Source organism: Quercus robur, chromosome 3 (genome assembly GCF_932294415.1).
Source record: "Quercus robur chromosome 3, dhQueRobu3.1, whole genome shotgun sequence".
Taxonomy (NCBI): Eukaryota; Viridiplantae; Streptophyta; class Magnoliopsida; order Fagales; family Fagaceae; genus Quercus; species Quercus robur.
In genome coordinates, this window is record NC_065536.1 from 66,615,027 (window position 1) to 66,640,255 (window position 25,229).

Genomic DNA, 25,229 nt, shown 5'->3' on the forward strand with positions numbered 1-25,229 from the left:
AGGAGGGGTTTTTTATATTATTTATTTGAGAGTGTAACAACACATTCATTATATTTTTTGAAAAAAATTAAAGTGCAATGACCAATGACCAGACACAATTACTTCCATTTTTGGTAGCTCCAACTATACAACTTCATCCATTAATTTTTGGTAGGTCCAAGGGGCAATTTCTCAGCAATCCACAGAACATTGAATTTGGATAATGTTGGAACGGAGACTATATTGGGTCTATTCCTGTATTCCATCCTCATACTTGTCAAGAAAAGGGGGAACTATTACTAAATAATGGGAGCTTGACTCATTCGCCTTGCTGAGTTTGTTGTGTAAGCTTGATCTGATCATTCCATGTAAAATATCACAGTTTCCTTTGGTTTAGCCAGTAATTGACAATTAATTAAATTGAACTACATAAGTCGAATATACATACTACCATAACATTTTTAGAAGATCTTCTATTTTTTAAAATTTAATAATTTGATGTTTATAACTTTTATTTTCTTTGGGGAGGTTTGGCATGATGTATGAGGAATGAATCTCTCTCTCTCTCTCTCTCTCTCTCTCTCTCTGTGAGAGAAAATGTACAATCAAAGCAACTTCCATGTGGACTCATGATGGAAAATCAACCAATTCGAGACTTATGAGTCATCATGGATTATCTCATATACACACATCACATGCAACTATTTGGACAAGGAGTTTATTGGTCAGGCGTAACGTGTACTTGGAGGTTGTAGAATTTAAATTTAATATATCACATTATCAGTTCATAGGGTATTAACTATTAAGAATGTCTCATGGATTGAAAGAGACTGAGACTACATTTTTTTTTTTTTTGAAACAAAATATAATGGATGAGACATCAATCTCTCATATATTAATATCAGTGTGTGTGTGTAACAAATGTGTCTTCATTCTTAAACTTATGTGGTTATTTCTCTCACAACGTCTGGGGTAAGTTTTTACAAGTAAGAATGCATATATTTAATAGATAAGATAATTATTTGTTTGCTAATGTTAATATCCAAACCTCTTTTAGTACCTAATTATTTTTTGTGTTAACACAATGATACAACAGAAGAAATTGAAAAAGTTATTTCAAATGTCTTCCATGAAGGTAGAGAAAATATTATGGACTTATATTCTATTTTCAAAAATAATAGTAGTACTAAAAAAAATACTTTTTTATATTTATTTTTAATTCTTGTTTTATTTATCATCTAATCCTTTGATAATCTTGATTTACATGATATATTAATTTGAAAAGTAGCCGTATTTTATTGAATTATACGATGATGCACAATTTTTTTATATCCACCATATACATCTAATCTTAAATATTAATATAAAGTATTGCTTTATTTGTTATTAAAAAAAAAAGTATTGCTTTATTTAATATTTTTATAATAATAGATGAACTATTAAAATTCTATATATTTCTTTTAAAAAAAAGGATTACATAGATTATTTTTATGAAATTACATAGATATTTAAATTGTGTTTATGGACCACAAATTATAAGGAGAAAATGTCATTTCTGAAACTAAAAGTTAAGTTCTTAATGTTTTCTCAAAATTTCCAAATGATATTGACATTGCAACCATACTAAGTGCCTTCTTGCTGGCTGTTTGGGAAATTTTGTTTGATGATTGATAACACAAATGCCATTTCAATTGGACAAAATTTGGCTATAATTTCATTCGATATTAATTTATTGGATAAGAATTTTAATAAATTCACTGTTGGATTACATTTAAAAAAAAAAAAAAAATCCTTAGTGATTGTAAAATTTTTAAAAATCAAGACCAATAGTTATATATGTCATTAATCAAAAAAAAAAAAAAAAAAAATTCTTCTTTCTATCGGAGGAAAATGTACAGGCAACTTCAAAGTGGACTCTCATGTACACAAGTCAGTCAGCATCCTCACTTTTCTTTCACCCAAACTCCATTTCATGATTAATAATTTCTTTTCAAAACATATAATTGTTGCTTCAACAAATAGATAATTAAAAAAAAAACCTGTTTTGCTTGCTGCATTCATGACTCAACTTCACTAATCACTACATGACAACATTTATCCCCTCACCTTTTATAAAAGGACAAATAACACGACGGAATCCTCGTGTACAATGTTCTATTATAATAAAAATATAAACAATTAAGGGCCAATATATGAAGGGAGATCTCTACGTGTCTGTTTGGATTGATTTTTTTGTTAATTTGTTTAATATATTAAAAATGGGTAAGAATATAATTATAACCAAGAGAAAATGAGGTTTTAAAAAATTGTATATAAATAAATAAGAAAATAATTTTAAACAAAGTTTAGATGCAAACTTAATTGTAGCTAGTGACTACAATCCCCACTAAAAATATTAACATGGCTATATATTTTAAAAATCTAAAATTTGGATTGTATATATATTCTTAACACACATGTCAAATTTCATACCAATTAGATGTCTATTCAATCCATAAACTTATTTTTTAAGCATAAATTTAGACTACAAAAATTTGAAATTTAAACATTTATTGATAACATAATTATTAATCTTTGATCTTTTAGAAATTTTGCAACCATGACTAATATAAGAAGAAAATGTTATCTAATTATGAATTTGTCAAATTTCATATCCAATAAAAATATTTTTAGTAGAATTATAGTTATCGACTATAATCAAGTTTGTATTCAAATGTTGTCTATAAATTTTTTTAAAGAATACTTCAAACGACAAAGCACGCGATCGCACTTCCATAACCCTAGTGTAAGCTCAAAGGACAGCTGCAACATATAATATTATAATACAAACTTAGTTGTAGACTACAACCCCCACTAAAAATATTAACATGACTATATATTTTAAAAATCTAACATTTGGATTGTATATATATTCTTAAATTAAATGTTATTTACTATTCGATTAATAACTTATTTTTTAAGCATAAATTTAAACTACAAAAATTTGAAATTTAAATATTTGATTGAATTTTGATCTTCTAGAAATTTTGCAACCATAATTAATATAAGAAGAAAATGTTATCTAATTATGAATTTGTCAAAATTCATATCTAATAAAAATATATTTGGTAGAATTATAATAATTGGCTATAATTAAGTTTGCATCCAAATTTTGTCTAAATTTTTTTTTTTTTTTTAAATAATTCAAATGACAAACCACGAGATCACGATCCCAAAAGGCCAACCCTAGTGTAAGCTCAAATGATAGCTGCAACATATAATATTATATATAACTAGTTTGAAGATTTTAATAACTAGTTTGAAGATTTTAATAAGTGCATGCGATTTCCTTAGTCAAAATCCAATGGTCATACTTTACATTATCGTAGCACGTAGGACTCAGCATGCACATAAAAAGTAAGGACCCATATTTTTCTTTTCTTTTTTTTAACAGTGCAATAACCCCATATGGCTTATACCAATTTTTCCATATTTGGTAGGTCCTACGTACATTACATTGAAATTTGGATGGTTTCATCCTCATACTTGTAAAGAAAAGAGGGCACTATTCAATTAAAGTATTAATAATGGGGCCTCGACCCATTTATGATTGAGCTCACTCAGTGTGTCAGCGTGTCGTGTAAGCTTTATCGAATCATTCCATGTGTTATGAGTCATCTATGTTTGGTGATTTCTAATCAAATAGGACCCGTAAGAGCATTCGGTACCAAAAAAAAAAAAAGTCAACAACTAGTATGCTAAAGCTGAAAAAATTTGCAATACTATTACAGTTGAGATGGTACTGTAGAACATTTTAAATTCAAAAATTATTATTTTATTCTACCTACAAAAATCTGCCTCATCTCTCCACTATCTCATTTTCTCTCTCTTTAGAATATATTATTTTATTATGTAAATATATTATTTTATTGTACAGATATATTATTTTAATATATAATATAGTAAAATAAAAGTTGAAATGTTGAATGTATTGTAAAATAATATTGCATAATTGATAAAGCAATTTTTTAAGATGGTAAAATAAAATACAATGGAATTATCGGATAGAAATGCTCTAACGGTATAAAAGTCATTGTTTTCTTTTTCTTTTTTGCTGAATAGTCAGTTTTCTTTTCTTTTTCTTTTTTGGTTTAACAAGTGATTTACAGTCACAGTTATATATATATATATATATATAGATAGAAAGAGAGAGATGCGATTTTAACACAAAAACATACCACAAACTTAAATAAAATAATTCAAAAAATATTTTTAAAAACAAAGAGAAATAAATCAGTCATGTAAGATTATAAAATTTTAGATTCATATAACCAGTTGTCTCTGCAGCCCTACGTCCTTTATCACTAAACATTAAACTACTAAAATATTTCCCATTAAAAAATCAAAAAGCTTACTGTATTCGAAAAATTATATAGCAATTTACATATTGGCCAACCCCACCCAAAAAAAAAAAAAAAAAAAAAAGCAAAAAGGAATCACTTGAGATGAGAAGTGGAAAATGATGAAGAAAGGAAGAGTGCTAAATAAGTTGAAGAAAAGTAGACAACATGGGACAACAAATAGTTGTTAAAGTTATTTAGGGAAAAAAAAAAAAAAAAAGTTGTCAAGAGTCTTGATGATACCTTACAAATATAATATAAGAAGCAATTATTTTATTCCGTTTCGCTTTTTTTTTTTTTTTTTTTTTTTTTTTGGATTAAAATTCTATTAGAGGAAGGAAAATAATAGAGTTCTGCAATTACTTTAGGACTTGACTTAGATTTAGTGTCCAATTACACTAGATGCATTCAGAACACATATAACTGGACAATTAACCTGATGCTTACTCATTACTTTAATCCTATAGGTGGAAGTAGGAATAACAAATAAAGCCATAAAAAGAGACAACCTAGGTTAAACGAATAGGATCCCCTTGACCTAACTTTATAGTGTACTTCACAAAACAAAGTAAAATTCCTCAACATACCTTGGATTGGCTGAAGATGCTCTCAAATGGTAAAATAACTAAAATCAGTGGAAGTTTATGTGGGAAATCTTCAAAGTAACCTATCGGTTTTTTAGGGGGAGGACTGTGTAATTTGGCCAAAGGGAATAACTGGCTTTTTCTAAAGCAAGAGTCTTTTTTTTTTTTTTTTTTTTTTTTTATGCCTTGAATTCAATGTTTTTGCCTTTTGGTATGCCTACAGTTGTCCCTCTTGATTATATAGTCCAGGAGCCCAAACTTAGGAAAAATGGCCTAAGCCCCAACTATGGGCTTACTCAATTTGAGCCCCTCCAATTCCATTAACAAGATTCAATAGACATTTGTACAAACACATGGTAAGATAATGACTCTAAATTTAGTAAGGATGGGGTAGAAAATTTATATTTTACACATTCCAATAATGATTGCCACATTAGCATTTTACTTAAAATTTAATATATCTTACCACATATAATGCATCTTAATAAATTCCCAATTTGGCTAGATTTATATATGGGTTTTAGAATTGATTGAGTGTAATTGTACTTATTCTAAAATATATAATAAGATGATATGACATGTTGGGATTGGAGAGATAAAACATGGGTTTTACATCACATCCTTACAAAATTTAATTTCTAAGAGGAATAGGCAAGCTTTGGTTTGGCATTTTTAAATATAAACGGGATGAGTTTATAATGCAATTCCTAGAATATAATAGGGTTTTGTATGTAAAATAGTTAAAGGATTTGGGATGGAAGAACTTGATTTCTTCCAAATCTGAACCATTATCATTCCCTTAAAAAAAAAAAAAAAAAAAAAAAAAAACTTAATTATTTGGGGAAAGAAAAATAACATCTACAATAAAATTAGTTCACACAAAATTGCACAATTTCTTTCTTACTATTGCAAATTTGGTATATTTGATGGTAAATAATATCAATTTGAGATGATACCCTTATTTTTCTAGTGTAAATAAGTATTTGACCCCTTTATAAATAGTAAAGGAACAACTATACATGGTGGGCTGACTTTTGTAATCAACAAATGCCAAACAAGTATTGTAAATGGTCAAAAAAAAAAAAAAAAAAAACATTATTATTATTCTTTTGTATTTTTAGCATCTATTTGTACTACAAGGACATTTGTCTATAGGTTGTATCATCAGTAAACTCATTCATTCTCCACTCAATTGTCAATCATGTAGGAGATTCTTAGCCTATTAAATGATCTACATTATAGAAAAAAAAAAAATATATATATATATATATATATATTACCGATAATACATAAGAACATAAACATGGATGGGATGATCATTTGAGTGGCAGTGGTTGAATACTCAGATCATTAATGCTTGTGTTTTGATTGTTGTCTGCATTTACGGGTCTTTCTCAACAAGGGTTTTGGCTTAAGTATAAAAGTGATATTGTTATTGTTGAAACTTACTAATATGACAAATTGTGAATAGTATATAAAAAGATAGTGTTGCTATTAAATGAAATCCTCAACAAAACTAACATGTTAGGATTCAATTGAAGGTTCAGTGATAATGATATCTTTTGTGATGCCCTTATTAGTGATTCTAACCCCCATTTCCCCTTCCCCTAGTATGGTAGTGTTAGTGATAGATGCATGTAAAAGTAACGTTATTTAAATTACAAATTTACCATATTAACAAATTGTGAAAACTTACACCTTTGGCATTATTATTAGCATAATATCTGTGTTAACACAAAAATTACTATGAGTATGCTAACTTACATGACTTGTAACCATGGAAAGATGATACTATCTATCTGATACATATAATTGGAAAATGATACAAGTTGTGATATTTTATCTTCTCACATTTATAATGAATTCTATCGTGAATTTAATTAGTGAATTTTTTTTTTTTTTTAGAATCTAGTGAAATCTATTATGAATGTGAAATAAGAGAGCATCACGTCACTGTACTTAAAAAATACTTAATAATTACCTCATATAACCATCGGCCCACATGGGTTGGACCCCACAAACCGATTCATTGAGAAATGTGGTTACATGCATAAGATACATAATATATCATTAAACAATCAATAGGTAAAGAGATATTAAAAAAAAAACAAAAACAAAAACAAAAATCAAACTTGGACACATAGATCTTCTTAAGAGTTAAGAGGCCTCTCAGTGTTTCTGGGCCTGTTCGGCTGGCCCAATACCTCACCACATTTAGATTTTTTTTTTTTTTTTTAATTTTTTTTAGAAGCACTCCACCGCCGCATATTTTATCTATACAGATAGAGAAGAAGAGAGCAGAGTGCGTTGGAGTTGGGAGTTCGTGAAGTCGGCTGGGTAATGCTAACTTCCCTGGCGGGTGAGGAAACGAAAACATGGTGGCCCTCACAGCGAGCTTCGCAGCAGCACCATCAGCAGCAACAATTACAATGGCGATGGCGAAGAAACGCAGTGGTGGGACAGTGTGTTTCGCCGAGTTGTCGTTCCCTTCGTTTCTCCCAAAGCAAGTGGAGAATATCAAAGACACTTTCGCTCGTAAGCTCGCCACGAGGATTGACAGGCTCCCTGTACCTGTACGTAAACTCTCACTCTTCTTATTTGCCCTTAGAATTTTGTATCGTTGAAATTACTTTTTTTTGTCCACCGATAACATCCTGTAACAACCTATAACAACCAACCGTTTATTATTTGTTGCGAAAGTGTTTTGAAAACGTTGTCGACATAACATTTATCTTCAAATAAGCTAAAAGATAAGTTAGGAAAATTATCAATATTATGTGTAAATTCGTCCTTCTTCATACTACCCATTATTGGGTGCGTTCATTTGGAACATTCCAAAATAGAATAAAGAACTAACAAAATAGATGGGATGAATAGAATTAAGAGAATATTTAACTATTTAACTTTTATTTTAACATCGGCCAAGCCTTGCATTCCCCTTTTTCCCAAAACTATTCATGCATTTACTTATTTCCTAGACATTTTCTATTTATGATTGATTTTTAGGAGATTTATTGTCCATCTAATCTTAAGGTATGTTAACAACTTAACTCTAGAAGCACAGTGTATATATATATATATATATATATTCTATTAGCTATACATTATGCATTAGGTGGAATAACAATACATAATGAATAAACATCTTTTGTCTCAATCGTGGGTGTTCCATTTTATACTCCACCAATTGTAGGCTACCACTTCTCTTGGTTTTTCTTTATAAATTAATTGAAGTATAAAGTTAAAAAAATATATCTGACACATGTCATACTCTAGTTGGTAGAGTATAAAGTGGAACACTCTTAGCAGGACGGAGGATTTTTCATCATTCGTAACGTACTCCCAAGATATAATATTTCCTATTTGTGACTGCATATATCCTTTTTAATACAATGTGCCTGCCAAAAATTGCAGGTCAGCTTCTCGGATAATAGTATCATGAGTAGTTGTGTGAGGCCATTAATACAGAGCAAGACAAGTCCAGTGGTTCTTCTCCATGGTTTTGACAGGTCTTTAGCATTACTGTTTTGAGAGATGTCATTTACATAATTTGTCTTTGGAGTTCACTACTATATCTTATTATTCATCTCCTGTTTAGAATGGAGGTACACGTATCCGTTGCTTGAGGAGGCTGGTTTAGAGACTTGGGCTGTGGACATACTTGGTTGGGGTTTCTCTGATATAGGTTTGTTTTATCTGCTTGTGTGTGTGTATATATGTGTTTTTTGGCCTATTAGCAAATTAGCATTTACTTGGGCTCTAGACATGCTAGGCATATCCTTTCTCGGACTAAAGCTTTGTTGTTGTTGCGTGTTTACTCTTTTTTAAGAAAAAATGCTTTGTTTCTTGTTTCACGTGTCAGAAAGGCTTCCACCATGTAACGTGGCAGCTAAGCGTGAACACTTTTATCAGGTACTTCTTATTGGTTCATGGATGTCTTTTATTCTTGTGTATATGAAGGATATTTTTTCACCAAATTTGTATTGTGATGGAAGCTTTAAATATAATAGGAAGCCTAAAACATACATATGACACTTTGACAGCTTATTTGCATGTCCTTTATAAGTGATATGGCTAAGTTTTTCTGGCATTGTTATGAAGCTTTGAGTCAATATTTTTTTTTTATTAGTTTAAATAAAATTGACAGTCAATTGCATGTTTGAGTTTTGTGGGCATATCATTGGCAAAAGAACCTATCTCCAGTACATAATGATAGCACCTTGTTCACATACATAGTGTTTTATCCTTAAATGGACTTGTCTCATCTCAACAATAGCTTTGGAAATCACACATCAAAAGGCCAATGATATTGGTTGGACCAAGCCTCGGTGCTGCTGTTGCAATTGACTTTGTAGCTAACCATCCAGAAGCCGTGAGTATATTGAATAATTGAACTTATGATTATGAACCTCGATCAACCCTCTAACATTCTATGAAACATCATTGTTTCTAGTTCACCTTTTTCAGGTTGAAAAGCTGGTTTTAATCGATGCAAGTGTGTATGCAGAAGGCACAGGAAATCTAGCAACTTTACCCAGAATTGCAGCATATGCTGGGGTGAGTCTTTCCATAAAACTATAAGTCCAGACTACTAACAATTTTAAATTATTTCTGCTATCAAAATTTATTTAAGGCCATCACGTCATGAAAGTCATGTTTTTTTTTGCTCATTGCCTGAGCCTTAACTTATGTTAATATTGTTTTATTTAGAGGTTTCCTTTCTGTTAGTGATATCTTCAATCAATTTATTACTTTTATTGTTAAGTACACATGCACTGCTCAAATGGCATCTCTCCTCCTTATAGGAATAAGCTGGAGGTGAGATCATGGCTTCTTCTTCTTCAAATGAATTATATTATTCTTTATACAAACCACCTGAATACTTTCCCTCAAATTGCCACTATCCAACTCAACACCCTCTGCGTGAGTGCTTAGCCACCCATGATCCCTTTAGTTAATCATTGATTATGATGCTTGTGTTTAGATGTTAATATGGACTCATTTTTTCATCATATATAAAGCTTTTATACTTGATTCTCAAATGTTGATACACAGTAATGCTTCAAGATTTTCTATGAGAGGCTTCAGAAACAGGAGAACTCTCAAATAATTTTGATCAGATATAAGCTTCACATCATGCTATTTTTATTAATTTACCTGAAGGAAAATTACCAAAAATTGAAACTTTCTAGTTTCTGAGATCCATCAGGTTTACAAGAGTTGATAGTGGATAATATATGTAGTGAGTTGTTACCTTCAATTCAAGGATATTTAGAGGTTTTCCAACCAAATATACAACTGTTGCCTCTTGCTTTTTGGACTTGCCTACAAAAATGTGATAGAGGAGGAGCAAGCCTTACAATTGCCTCAGCACCTTGCATTTTGGATTTTGTATTCATGGTTCACCTCGTACAATCTGTAATTCTAACATTTTTAATTAAATGTGAAAGTGGCTCAGAATCAACCATTAAACATCAAAGATCAACTAATGTGGATGATATGTTCTGGTTTTGGTATGCTATCCTTTTATTCATCACCTAACATTATAAAAACTGTTGATTGTATTTTCTTCTTTAACAGCACCTATTATGACTAAGTACTTTGCAATAATGGATTCTAGTATGTTGCTGATACAAATGCAAAGTAGATAATATGACCATAATTGTCTTAAAAAAGAAGTTAGACGTTAAAATTTAAAAGCAAAGCAAAATAAGCCTTCTTTAGTTATGCCTAACCCTTTTTTTGGAGGGTGGGGGAGGTTGTATTATACATTAATTAACAATGACTGTGGGCACTCTTGTTGGATCAGGTTTATTTATTGAAGAGCATCCCGCTGCGCTTATATGTAAATGTTTTGGCCTTTACTGGCATCTCATTTGGTACTAGCTTAGATTGGACTAATGTGAGTGTATACTCAGAAAAAGTTCTAGTTGTTATGTCATTAGTTTTACTGTATCATAATATCTTTAAAAATATGGGGTGCTGCATTAGTGATTTTGGATCTAATGATATTTTTTTTCCTGTTATTGTATCTAGGTGGGCCGCTTGCATTGTCTATATCCTTGGTGGGAAGATGCAACTGTGGATTTTATGATTAGTGGGGGATATAATGTTAGTGCACAAATACAGCAGGTATATCCCGAATAGCGTTGCCATTTAAATCAACAAATGTTATTGTGTTGTTTTGTCCTGTATATACAAAACAGGACCCTTGTTATAAAACAAATGGAGTGGAAACAATGCTTAGAGAAGGGGAAACTTAAGTTTGCACATAACAGATATCTATGGACTATGGTGCATGTGAAGGAGAACATTTGATGTTCAAGAGCTCATAGATCCTTCATTCATTTTCAGGCATTTCATTTCTCTTATTGCATGGTCTTTTTAACTTTCTGGTGCCTCAAAAGATGGTCAATAAAGCCCTGCAGCAACTTCTAAATGATCTCCAACGTGGGAAATTTAATTGGCAGATGCAACTGCCTTGGTTTTTTATCTTGCTTGTTAATTTGTGCTGCTCTTCCCAATCTCTTTTCTGGATCCTTAGGATCTTTGAGAATTTTTTTTTAAATAACAATAATAATCATTTTTATTAGAGGAAATTTCCAACCCCCCCCCCCCCCTTCTCTCTTGCTGGTGTAAGAACATGTGGCAGGTGTCCATGCATAAGTTTGGTAGATCTAAGCATGAAATTTACTACAAGTTGCTTGTCTTCCTCACATATCATTGGAGTTGCTATTTTGAGCTCAAAGTTGTTAAATAGAATTATCCATAACAAGGTTAATTATAGTTGTACTATTTGTGTATGTGAGAGAGAGAGAGAGAGAGAGAGAGAGGATTCTGATGGAAGTGTTCGTTAAATTTTGTGTGGGAATGAATCTGCCTTTAGTTCCAGAAGAAGGTTTATTGGCATATACTAAGTTGTGTTCGTGTTTTTACCTCTTCACCCCCACCCCTCTGCCCCCTTTTAATGATAATTTCATATCTCAATTGATCGCCACAAAATTTTACTGTCTCTGAAAATGCTGTTTTCAATTTTATTTACCAGGTAAAGCAAAAGACACTTATCATATGGGGTGAGGATGACCAGATCATTAGTAACAAGCTTGCAGTGGTTAGTTTATTTTATGGAATTAAAGCATAGAATGCAACTGATAAGTAATGGAAAACATGCTCAGGATTCAGTTGGAATAACAGATTTGCTAAAAACATTATGCAGAGACTGCACTGTGAACTGCCAAATGCAACTATACGTCAAATACCAGATTGTGGTCATCTTCCTCATGTCGAAAGGCCCAACTCAGTTGCCAAATTGATTGTGGATTTTGTTCAAGAAGATTGCTATAAAGAGATTGAATGTGTTTCCCAATATTGAAGTCCACTTTCAACTAATTCAAGAGAATTTTTGTAAATGTAAAAAATCTGTCACAATTTGCATTCCATTTTTGCTTGAAGGTGACAAGCCATCTTTTATATTATTTGTTAGGCAAGAAACTTATTCGTAATAGACATAGATGCTGCCAGTCATTTTATTTGTATGCATTAAAACTGAATTAAACATATAACTTATTAACTACATCCTGCGTAGAAAAATATTATCATCAATTTCACATCCATGTGATGCTTCAAATACTCATTCTGGAGTTGCTTTGATTTTAGGGACTAGTCTTAATTTCCTATATTTGCATCCTATTGTTTCTTACCAAAATGGAATCTGCATCCTATTGTAAATTTCTTGCTTCTTTCTACAAATTGATGAGGAAGTTGGATAGAAGCACATTCCTGCATACTTCAGTATGTAAATGGTTTAGTGCTTTTCAAGACTCAAAGGACTCCCGTTATCATTGTTATGTGTATCCTGTTTTAGTAATCAAAGTTTTAGTTTCGATGAGAAATGTTAGCATAATAACCTTATCTTGTAAAGAGTTTTTTCAAAAAACTAATTTACACTTTGTGTGGAAACTTTGATTAGTAGTCTGTTTAAGCTGATCCTAAAATTGTTGGAATTGAAACTTGAAAGACACTATTATGAGCCTTTATGTACATGACACCGCAGGTTTTATATAAAAGTAGGGCCTTTCAAATTCCTGGGGCTACAACTGGCCAGGAATCATTTTCATTGGAAGGAATGGCAAAGATTGTATTAAAACATCTACCAGTGTTTGAATGTGTGTTATACTTGATGTTTTGGCAACATGTCTTGCAAGATATGCTGATGATGAAGCTTGGGACTACAACTCTTGTTGAACAAGATTTTGACATTTCACATGAACAAATAAACCAAAACACATACAAATGCTCTTCTTTTCCTTTTATGAGCAGATGAATATGAATGCAATGCTTTCTGTATGTGAAGGATTCATGCTCTACCATTAACTGACATATCATCTCACCCAGTGGTTGGCTGCCATGATTCCCTGGATTATGGGAAGTCATTTTAAGTTTAGAGGATTAATTACAAGTTTTGATACTTTAACAACACTGCCCAAATTAGAGGGGAAAATATGAATTTTACGCTTTTTAGCCAAATTAAAAAATGTTACCATTAGCCATTAAAGGTCCCACTACTCATTATCATGCAACCGAGTGAGTCTATTGTATTATCATAGATTTTTCATTTTAGAACTTGTGAGGTCACTGAGTTGTAAATCATTTGATTTGGTTGGTAGTTCACGAGTCTCTCTCAAGTTCCAACACTGTTAAGCCAAAGCATATGATCGATGGCTTTTTTTTAAAACCAGATATATATGGCCTTGCATGTCAAAAACAATTACTCCAACAAGGGTTTGACACTTGTTGGGCCCAACCATGAATTAATGAATTAATGACTCAAAAGGTTAAATCTTTTTCCGGTGATGTTAGAAGCATAATTTTTGCCACGCCTCTTTTCTCCCTCTCTTTAACTTTTACATAAAGAAAACAAATATCAAAATAAGCTGCCAAGTATCAAAATAAGCAAATTGTGACAAAAATTGTGGTCTTAACATTTTTCATCTTTTACGGACCTCCAGGTTTCCGACATAGACATGCCACGCCTCTTTTCTCCCTCTCTTGAAACTTGTGTATAAAGAAAACAAATATCAAAATAAGCTGCCAAGTATTTTGCCTTTCATCAAAAGTGCACCTAGATTGGTACAAATGAAAACGTCATGGGAGATGGGTAGTGCGTCCTGTTTTTTTACCAAAAAAATAAAAGAAATAAAAAGAAGCGTGTCCTCCTTTTTCTGTCTGATGAGTGAAATTTGTCAAAAAGATCAACAAGAAACGTGTTCAAATCACATTATTCTAGCTATATATCAATGGATCCCTCCACAATAAAGGTTCCTTTTCCTTCTCCTTGACTCTGATGGTAAACAAAATAGAATATACATGACACAATAACATTAAAGAACACTTTTGACAGAAAAGAATGCATGTGATTTGTGATTAATCTGTTGGGGACCAACAGAGGTTTTGTGGCTTTGTGTTGCTCGTAGCAACAAAAACATGCTCAAATCAAGCACCAAGATAAAGAAAACAATGATTTTTAGTTGGCTAAAAGTAATTAACTAATATAAGTAGGTGGGGTAGTGAAATTCCATTAAATTGAAAAAATACTGCCTCTCTCTAGATATACAAAAAGGAAAAATCTAAAAAGAAGAGATCAGGTTCTTCTACCCTAATAGCAGTCATATCACTACTCAAAAAGGAATCAAATTCATCAGCAACAGCCCAGCTCTGTTTTTTTTAGCATAGGAGGAAGACAACAGAAAAAATAAAATAAAAAAAATTCCTTAGTGAGAATTGCCTCTAGATGATTCCAAATTACAAGCCTAGGCTCTATCACGGTCACATCTTGTCCACACATCTTTTTTGAACTAGGTGTAGTATTATCAGGCCCACAGCAACACTGACCAAAGGGTCAGGCCCAGAGAAAAGAACAGGATAGTGCCTCTAGTGATGAGAGGTAGAGTAGCACTTGAGTCATTGATGCCAGTATTCCCACTTCCTGTGGAGCTGATTCCTGAGCCGAATACTAAAGGAGTCGTGGTGCCTGTGGTTGGAGTTGTAGGTGTTGTGGTTGGAGTTGTAGTTGTGGTTGTTACTGTTTGGCTGAACCAAGAAAAACAACAACGTATATTAACCTCAAAACCATACTCAATTGTGATCAGATTTAAAATAATTAAAAAACAAACAAACCATTCATACTACCAAAACACAAGCAATTTGTCCTGCAAGCTTAAGCCCTTAGGAAAGTATGAAATTTAATTATCTAACTATTATTTTGACACTTTTCGTTGCAATTGGGCCTTAACTTCTCCTTAATAAGTGAAACACAACATGGGGAAGTTAAGAAAATATGTATGATACTCAATCATCTAACAATTATATATGACACTCAAAATATTCTATCATTTAGCATATATCATGCAGAAAATAGAAGTGAAGCTAAGATCTGGGGAGGAAGAGGACAAAAGAAATTGTGAAATATCTACATCATGAAAGCTCACCAGCTGTAATTAAGAAGCAGGCTCAGGATTGTAATGATAACAATGTGAAGATATGAAGCTGTGCTAGATCACTTTTCTGAATCACTGTCCAGAAATCATTTAATCCACCTTGAAAAAGTTAGTCTAATAGTAGCTAAATATCACAGAACAAAGAGCAGGGAAGTAGGCTTTTCACAAGCAGAATTCATCAGTATGAAAAATCTATAACCAAAAGAAATAAAAATGATCTTTGCGCACTTATCCAAAAAAAAAAAAAAAACAAAGCTCTTTGGGCATGGGAATTAAGTCCCTACATAAACAAACACAAAATTTTCCACAAATTTTAAACCAGATTCACTCCACAGAAGTGAGAGTTTTTCATTTGAAAATAATAACTGAAAATTTTTCCTTTCATGAAAAAATAAACCAAAATGTACACTCAAAATGACAAAGATTTATTATTTGAAGTAAGAACTAAGAAAATATACCTGGGGCTTGCTGGATAAACACAACTAGTAGAAGCTACTGCTATAAATCAATCATCCAAAAAAGAAAAATTTGAAATTAGTAAAATATTTAGTTCACAAAAACTGCTGGTGAATGAGTGTCCAAGCCCAAAGAGACTTACTAGGGGCAGTTTGACCGACAGTGGCAGTGCCTGAGAAATCACAGCTTCCTTCAGTCTGACCCGTTTTTTGGAAATAGCTGTTCACAACATAGTCACAGTAAATTTGATGCAGAACAACCAGAACAATTGAACCGTAAAATTTAAAAAAAAAAAAAAAAAAAAAAAAAAAAAAAAAAAGAAGGAAAACAAGGGGAGATTACCTTGGAGTTAGCACCTAGGTCTGGCTTGGAGTCAACACCAAACGAGGAAAACCAGTAAAGTCAGCACCTACAAATGTTTGGAGTCAACACCAAAACAAAGAAAGAAAAAAGGCTACTTTTTTTTCATTCATCCAAATTTTCAACTATCTCCATAAGGATTACAATAACTTGCAGGCAAAACTAAACCCCAATTCTAATTGGTGCAAGAAACCTTAATTGCTTTATTACAAAAATAACCTTCTGAAAGCCTCAAACCAACATTTCCATTCCCTTCCCAAAAAAAAAAAAAAAAAAAAAAAAAACTATAAAGCTGTTAAATGAAACACCTTCTGAAAGCCTCAACCAACATTTACTTTCTATATCACCTAGGTATTACAATATGTTGATAGAGACGACAGATCAAAAAAAGAAATGAAGGATTAAAAAAATTAAGCTATTGATTTCTCCTCTTCAGACACATCCCTAGATAACTGTTGCAGGAAGTTACCAAGCAGCCTCTGATCCAAAAACATATTAGGTATCTGCAAGAAAGAACTATTATTAGCTATGGCCACACACCCACCCACACACACACACATACACACAAGAGAGAGGGACAGACCTTTTCCCCAAAAAAAATTTTTGTATTATCAGCTATGGCCTCGATGAATTTAAGCTCAAGAAATTGCGGTGTCAGCTTCAACTTGTTTGCTTCAGCTTCCTTCAGTAAACTAGAAATGTAGATAGAGCAATATTATTAGTCATTTCTATAATACCATATTCATATCTTTTAAACTAAAAAGTGTATGAAGCTTTCACCGGTAGAAATCTGCATCGGCCAAACTTTTTTGCCGAGCCATGTATATCTGGTTCTCAATTTCTTGCTGCTTCCTGACACTATCCTTTTCCATCAACTTCTGTTCCATAAGGATCTTGCTCACATTTGCAACCTTTTCAGCTTCACTGATAGCCATTTTCTTATTTGTCTCTGCCTCTTTCTCAACCACTCTCTGTTTCTCAATAGCAATTAAGACCTAACAAAGTAACATCAACATAAAACATAGAATGATGCACTCTATTAACTTCAAAGGCTTACTATATAATAAATTATCCAATATGTTTTTCATTGACTGGGTGTGGGTGCAAACACATGCATGTACAAAGTTTAGATATAAGTGAAAAAAGCTCAAAGGACCAAGGCTAATTTGAAAGGGTAAACTCAATGTTCAGCCATAATTTGAAATAATAAACATACATTAAAAGCACATTTAATTTAGAAAGAATCTGCATATCAAGAATCATATTGTGTGCAAGTGTGTGTGTGTCTATTTACTTTGCTTTGCTTTACTAACAGAGGAAAATAAAAGAAATTAAAAGGACATTCTCTCATTTTCAAGAAAAAGAAACTGAACCTTAGTGCGTTCCTCTTCCATCTGTTCAAAATTGCGTCTTATGCTTTCTGGGATTTTTGGCTTCGTAACGCGAACACTAATGATTTCAATACCTGGAGCATAACGTGTGCAGTCACCCTGGAGAGCATCTTTCATCTTTTCATCAATCTGTGAGAGTTAAATGCTTTGTCAATATAACATGAAATAAATAAATAGAAAAGGATTTGATTACCCCTACGCTAACACATGGTGCCATGATGTTACACAACTATATGAAGTATAGTTATAAGGAGCTTCGTAATGATGCTGGCAACTTAACATTAACATAGATTCCCGAAGATAAATAATCCTTGGAAGTCAACACAGCACTAATTGCTGGGATTTTCTTGAGGAGGGATCAAATTGTTCAACTTTTAAGTTAAGATTTCAATATGCTTAAACAATCTGTCAAATTAAACTACTAAAGCAGAAGAAGAAATGCACACTACTTTAAACAGCACTTGGAAGACTTATTATACTGTAAAGCTAAATTGGAAGCTCCCAAAATATTTTCATTTATGGCTTTAAAGGGTATGTTTTCTTTAGCATCCATACTTGATCAAAAACATCAATGTAGACTTGCTGAAGAGAGTGAGAGCTGCAAAACTGATTGATCTCGTGATGAATTTTGTCATATATCCATGTATTGTCATACTTCACCCCATAGTTCAGCAGAGTGTCATGCACATAGTCCTTGTGAAGCCGGTTAACAACCTGAAAAGGCATTATAATCAGTGCATAGAAGCTGAGCATTTCAAACTTTAGACCACTTGTAAACCATAATGTTGATAAAGAGCAACATCTACTAGTAGCTGTACCTCTATCTTCTCAAAGTTGATCATGACACCTCCTTTTGTACCACAAGGAATATCCCTCACCTGAAATTATACTCACAGGAAAGATTTGAGCATTAGACTGACAAGATGAAATTCCTCAATTTTCATAGCATCGAATTTTACTTGATCTGTCTGAAGGGTTACTTGAACAGGCTCATAATGGGTTATAAAAGGCAGCTTCAGATGAAAACCTGAAAATTAAGTGCATGCAAAAATTTCAAAAGTTCTAGGAAAGCAACTACTGAATGAAAATCATAAAGAAAGGACCATAGTCAAACCTGGATCTGTAATCATCTTTAGAAGGGCGCCTCCTCTCCAGTAAACCCCAACATAGCCTTCTGGGACTTGGTGCAAAATGGAAAAACCATTTCTAAAAGTTGATGATGAAGGAATCACTATCTGTAAAATTTATATTCATGTCAGATATTTTCAAATTCAAATAAAATGATATGAACACTTATTCCAGTGATTGAGATTCAAAATAAATCTAAAATTTTAAACAAACTAGCATTTAATAAGAAAACCATATAGTCACTCCATAAAAAAAAATATATTAATCCACTATTTTCTTTTTTCAGGTATGCCTCCCTGGCAGCTGCAATTACTAATAAGTAAAGGAGTGTAGCAAATCACAAAACCAGGCCAGCCTGCCAAGAACAACATGACAAGTTTTGATTGTTTTTAGTTTGGTAACACTTTTGATGAAAAGACTAATTCAAAGTGGGAACTAAATACATTCCCATATCTTCAAAGTGGTTCTTTCAAAAACATGCCCTCCAAATCAAAATTTTAAATTTTGGTGTTTTCACATGCATGCAAATTTGACATTTTCATAAGCTGTATGTTAACTAAAACTGGTTTTGAATCTAGACAAACTGGATGAATAAAACAACTTCACTAGAACTACTCTCCTTTTTGGTTCAGCTTGTATCAAACTAAACCAGCTTTGTGGTTTGCAAACATCCCCAAAAACATTCAGGCAACACAATTACAAATAGAGTAATTTAGAAATAACTCTATATCCCTAGTGCATACTCAATGCCACAATGTAAATTCCTTTTAAATTTTTTTCAAAAAAATGTTAATAATTAAAGGACAATAGGCATTAGAACCACAGTTTGTAATGCAAGGTGAAACGGACAGAATAAAAGTCCTCTATCTTACTCTTACTATGTTCTATTTTATACTCCACCATTCCTAATCAACCACATGTCCCTTTTTCTTTTTATAAAGTAATCCACTTTTAAAATGGGGAAAAAAAAAAAAAAAAATCTGATGTGTGACATATTGCAGTTAGTGGAGCATAAAGTGGAAGACTATGATTGGGATAGAGCATTTTTATGTGTAATGAAACACCGTTGAAGCATTTCTACTAGAAGCTATAGGCTATTATTCACTATGATGCACCTCTGTAGTAATCTTTCAATGAAAATATTGATGCATGTTGAACCTGACTTGCAACAATGCAAGCCCACACAGAACAACTACTACCATCACCATAAAGGGCAACAAATACTAGAAATAATCTTGAGTCACTTTTTTATACCAAAACAGTTTGATGAGTTATAAATCACATATTACAAATCCTGAAATGTTATTTAAGAAATTTACAATGCCAAGACATTGATTATAAATAGCAATAGCGACACAGATTTTATGAAAAATGATAAAAGATTCATTGAACTATGATTTAAACTAACAACAACAACCAGCCTTAATCCCAAATTTTTGGGGTTGGCTACAGATTTTCCTCCATTCTATTCTATATGAATTCATACTCTCTGTTATTTCCTTAATTAATAATTCATTTTTTTTATTATTTCTACTAATGTTATTTTGGGTCTCCTTCTACTTTTATTTTTGTTCCCTCAACTTAGATCAACTCACTTTCTTACCGGAGCATTGATTGCTCTTCTCCAGATATGATCATACCATCTCAAACGGCTCTTCCTCATATTTCATCAATAGGGGCTACCCCTATCTTTAAGCAAATTTCCTCATTTTAAATCCTATCTCTCCAATTATTTTCACTTATCTATCTTAACATTCTCACTTCAGCTACACTTATTTTATGATGTTGCTTATTAACAGACCAACATTCGATACCACAGAGCTTAACTAGTAGTATAGTGATCTTATAAATTTTTTCCTAACTTAATAGGTATTCTACAATCACACAATACTCCCAGTGCACTTCCCTATAATTATTATTTAAACTAAGATGGAAATTAATCTAAGAAGCTAAGAACATATCAAAATCTTTAAAAACATATCTAAAATCAATTTTTTTTTTTCCTCCTAACACCAATGTAGGAGTTTTCTTGCCATGTCCGTATTTGACATGCGTCCAAAACAAAAAGATATCTTATGAATTGAATATATGTATCTACACTCTCACAGCATGTACATCCCTTTTTATCTTATGCATAAAATAATTATTGGTCTGAAATGGATACAGTCAGAGATTTTGGAGCATATATGTTTCTTCACTTAGAAGTATACATGATGAAGCATCAACTCAATTATTACACAACAAGCAAGCATGCTTTGCTAGCAAGTCATATTTTAAAACGAATCAATTAAAGCAGGTTAAAAAGCACAAAGTGCTCCAGCAATTTGATTCATTATAAATATTATATTTATTATTAAAATTCGGACGAACATTGAAATTAACCAAACACTGCCTAATGTGATTACTGGAGAAAACGAATCGACATTGAAACAGAACCACAAATCACACAAAACGATAATGCGTATTGCAGAATTAAAGAAAATGCGGTAATCAATGTAGCTTTAGAATCTGGAAATCAAGGCGCGGAAGATAAATGAAGACTGAAATAAGGATCATAGAGAAGTAAATCTCAAACACATAATAAAACAGATAATATGAGCGATCAGATGCTAAAGCAACCGCTATTGAAATCAATGAGAGAATGCGATAATATTGAAGATGGCGATGAAGAACAAATTAAGCGGCGGCGGTGGAATATTGATATATTGTGTTAAGAGTTGATATTTATAGTTTGATATATAATAATACCATGGCGAAGATTGCGATGAAGGATAGGAAGACTGTGAGAATCGCAGAAAAACCGCCGCCGCCGCCGCCGCCGCCGTGAGGAGACTGTGGAGTTACGGGTCTCGGTTGATGTGTATCCATAATGCACAGTGTCAGTCAGTCAGTATGAAAGGCCTCACACAACTTTCGTTTTTCTATATACCGAGGAGAGTGCCAGAGGGGTTTGGTGCTTCGTAGCTTCAGGGAGGTTCGCGTGATATGTGAGGAAGGCATATCTTCTTTCTCATGTGTATCCATAATGGCGGTTGGTTACTTGTGATTGGCTATCGCGGTGTCTTGTCAATCAGTATGAAAGGCCTCACGCAACTCCCGTTTTTCTATCTATGGGCCAAAGGAATTTGGCGCTTTTGTAAAAGCTTCGGGGAGGTTCGCGTGATGTGTCAGGTAGGCATATCTTCTTTCTTATGTTAGAGGGAAGTTGTTACTTCGAGGCAACGGACTTGTGAGTGACACGATGCTTACCTATACGGCACCATACGGGTGATGCGCTTATTAGTTAGAGTATCTCCAAGAGGTTCAGCAAATTTTGGTGCTGCTGGAGAATAAATAGTGATATTTAACTTTTATATACTCACTTTTTTAAATATACTTTTAACAAATTTTTTATCTCATTCTCTATCTTATTTAAATATTATTTCTTCATTTATTTTTTATTCATTCTTTATCATCATTTATTTTTCCTATGTTTATTCCCAACAATTATATTTTTTAATGAAAAATGTTATATTTACAACATTTTTTACAATACTTTCACAACAAAATTTATGTGGAAAGTTGTTACTAATTCTAATTTGAACTTACCACTGAAATTATTTTTTTTTCTCGCCAATATTAACTAATAACAATTTGTTACTTAAAATTTATTGTGAAAATATTGTAGTAAAATTTCTCAATTAGGACTTTTTATTCTTTATATTATTTTTTTATTCTTTCATTTCATTCTCCTCTACACACATGTCCTCTATCCCCCTTCTTTTATTTCTTTTTCTCCTTTTCTCCTCCAAAACCTTCTAGCAACATCTCATTTGCTCCTCTGTTCTTCAAAAAAAAAAAAAAATTTGCTCTTCTCATTGGAGAAAAGAGAGAGACAAAGAGAGAGAGAGAGGAGAAAGACTGGGAGAGATCGGCTTGGCCTCCACCGCATGCATCTCCACTGCCAGGCTGGGTCAGATCGGCTTTTTTTTTTTTTTTTTTTTTTTTTTTTTCCATACTTGCTTGTTCTAATTCAAATTTATTTTAAGAATTGGATTTTGTTTTGTGGTTTGTGGTTTGTGTTTTGTGTTTAGATTAGTTCTTTTGCTCATGAACAGGTCTCTCTCTTTTCTCTTTTTTCTTTTATTTTTTCTGATTTCATTTGGTTTATGAGGAAAAAAAAAAAAAAAAAGCAACGGCAACAGAGAGAATGAGAGAAAAAAAGAAATCCGGATGAAAGAGAAATAATTGATAAAATAAGGAGTTGGTATAATATTTTAATGCAAGAAATTCAATTGCTAATGTACAGTAGCTCATTAGATCTGATGAGCTACTGTTCATTAGCAAAAAAAAATTTCCGGATATAGCTAAGTTGTTGGAGCATATAGAGCATGAACAGTATAAAATATTCTCTATATTTTGGCTATGCATTGACTGTTGGAGATGCTCTTAGTCGGTTAGACCTAACGTGCACTCGGAGGTTTTAGAATTTAGATTCAATATATTGCACATAGATAGGGATGGCAATTTTTCCCTACCCCGCTTAACTCGTTTCGCCCCGCGCTGGTTTTCCTCGCCCCGCAAAGGCGGTGGGACGAGGATGGGACAAGATTTTAGCCCCGCACCACGGGACGGGGTGGGGATGGGTTTAGACTTTTTAGACCCACCTCGTCCCGCCCGCCCCGCATTACTAAGGTTTATAATTGTAAATTTTTCATACTATAAAACCCTACTATTTAAACAAACATATTAATATTAGCATATTTTATTCTACCCAATGTGATTCTCTGCCTTTATTTTGTTATGTGTTATACTATGAGATTTTTTTTTTTTTTTTTAATGATTGTCTTGTTAAATACTTGGATATATTATTCAATTTTTTCTAAAAATTGATTTGATTTGATGGGATAAATTTAGTTGTAATTTTGAATATATTTTTATTAATGAAATAGGTTTCATTAAAAAAATTGTATAAGTTGTAGGGCAAATTAACAAAATGTAGAGTTTTACGAGGTGAGGCAGGGCTTCGTGGGGCCCCAAGGGGCAGGGATGAGGTGAGAAAGTATTCCCCGTCATGCGGGGTGGGACGGGGATGGGGTAAGACAAAATCATGCGGGACGGGGGCGAAGACCCCATCCTTCGGCCCTGTCCCGCCCCATTGCCATCCCTACACATAGAGATGGTAATTTTGCCCGCACTTCGCTTGACCTGTCCCTCTCTACTCCATTTTATACACGTTTTTCCATCCTATAAAGTTGGTGGGGTAGAGTGAGTTTAAAAATTCTAAACTCATTTCCGCTCCATCTCACATTGATAAGTTTTATAATTATAAATTTTTCATATTCTAAAACTTTACTATTTAAACAAACATATTAATATTAACTTTATTCTACCAAACATGACTCTTTATCTCTATTTTGTTATGTGTTATACAATGATGTTTTTGTTTTTGTTATGATATTGTCTTGTTAAACATTTGGATAATATTATTAAATTTTTGCTAAAAATTATTTTGATTTAATAAAATAAATTTAGTTGTAATTTCAAGTATATTTTTATTAATGAAATATGTTTTATTAAAAAAAATTGTAATTGTTGTGGGGCAAAATAACAAGAAGTAAAATTTTATAGAGTGGGGTGGGTCAGGGTTTTGCGAAGCCCCAAGGGGTGGAGATAGGGCAATAAAATTTTTCACATCATGCAGGATGGGGTAAAAATAAGGCAAGACAAAACTCTGTGGGATGAGGGCAAAGACCTCATCCTTTTGCCCTGCCCTGCTCAACTGCCATCCCTAATTGCACATTATTGGTTCATAGGGTATTAAGAATGTCTCTTGGATTAAAAAACGTTAAGGGTACGTTTGGTAACTGTTTTTTTTTCTTATTTTCTATTTTCAAAAACAATCTTCTATTTTTGACACTAAAAAACTTGTTTGACAACTCAAAATGGGCAAAAAACAAAAAATGTTTTCAAAACTCAATTTGTGAAGGAAACTGAAAACATGCAAAAGGCTATTTTCAGTTTCTAATTTCAAAAGTCAATGAAAACATGCATTTAATTTAATGAATTTGTCTCATTTAATGACTTAACATTAAATTTCAAATCCTAGTAACAACATATTTTAGTATTTTCTATTTTTTTTCTTCAAAAAACCATCCTTTTAATTTCAACTAACCATACATGTTTTTTATTTCAAAAATACAAGAAAATTTTTTTTTATTTATATTCCCAAAAATAAGTTTTTGAAAATAGAAAACAAAAACTGTTACCAAACATAACCTAAGACTCCACTTTTGTTTTCTTTTTCTTTTTTATGGAAGGGACACCAATTTCTTTGATATATATCTATATATGGAAAAAATTGCCAAACAGACTATTTGTGGGAAAAAATTAGGCGTGTGGCACGTGTTCAAAGTTATTTAGTAAGTTAGACTGTTTTTGAAAGTCGAGTTTGGCAAACTCGACTTTGGGCTGAAA

The 25,229-nt window shown here is 32.4% G+C and overlaps 3 protein-coding genes across 7 annotated transcripts; 1 reads left to right on the plus strand and 2 right to left on the minus strand.

Moving 5' to 3' along the window:
• Positions 1–7,198: 7,198 nt before the first annotated feature.
• LOC126718993 (uncharacterized) lies at positions 7,199–12,575 on the plus strand. Of its 4 annotated transcripts, XM_050421465.1 has the most exons (10): positions 7,201–7,515; positions 8,357–8,451; positions 8,530–8,627; positions 8,805–8,854; positions 9,219–9,314; positions 9,410–9,499; positions 10,752–10,844; positions 10,979–11,074; positions 11,988–12,053; positions 12,159–12,575. In XM_050421465.1, the coding sequence occupies exons 1-10, from the start codon at positions 7,318–7,320 to the stop codon at positions 12,312–12,314; spliced, it is 1,038 nt and encodes a 345-aa protein (XP_050277422.1). In that variant the 5' UTR covers positions 7,201–7,317; the 3' UTR covers positions 12,315–12,575. The 4 variants fall into 4 exon arrangements, with proteins under 4 accessions (XP_050277420.1, XP_050277422.1, XP_050277419.1 ...); XM_050421462.1 differs by lacking the exon at positions 8,530–8,627 and having other exon boundaries at positions 7,202–7,515; positions 8,809–8,854; XM_050421463.1 differs by lacking the exons at positions 8,530–8,627; positions 10,752–10,844 and having other exon boundaries at positions 7,199–7,515; positions 8,809–8,854.
• Positions 12,576–14,483: 1,908 nt separating this feature from the next.
• On the minus strand, positions 14,484–16,503 carry LOC126719972 (PLASMODESMATA CALLOSE-BINDING PROTEIN 1-like). Its single transcript, XM_050422464.1, has 5 exons — positions 16,492–16,503; positions 16,237–16,250; positions 16,037–16,113; positions 15,897–15,936; positions 14,484–15,031 (listed from the first exon to the last, which is right to left on the minus strand). The coding sequence occupies exons 1-5, from the start codon at positions 16,501–16,503 to the stop codon at positions 14,812–14,814; spliced, it is 363 nt and encodes a 120-aa protein (XP_050278421.1). The 3' UTR covers positions 14,484–14,811.
• Positions 16,334–21,916, minus strand: LOC126718989 (uncharacterized). Of its 2 annotated transcripts, XR_007653158.1 has the most exons (10): positions 21,522–21,916; positions 18,760–18,880; positions 18,605–18,672; positions 18,464–18,523; positions 18,201–18,359; positions 17,628–17,774; positions 17,035–17,249; positions 16,838–16,946; positions 16,563–16,757; positions 16,334–16,473 (listed from the first exon to the last, which is right to left on the minus strand). XR_007653158.1 is itself a non-coding variant. In XM_050421455.1 (9 exons), the coding sequence occupies exons 1-9, from the start codon at positions 21,639–21,641 to the stop codon at positions 16,665–16,667; spliced, it is 1,092 nt and encodes a 363-aa protein (XP_050277412.1). In that variant the 5' UTR covers positions 21,642–21,916; the 3' UTR covers positions 16,334–16,664. The 2 variants fall into 2 exon arrangements, 1 of the variants encoding a protein (XP_050277412.1); XM_050421455.1 differs by having other exon boundaries at positions 16,334–16,757.
• Positions 21,917–25,229: the final 3,313 nt, after the last annotated feature.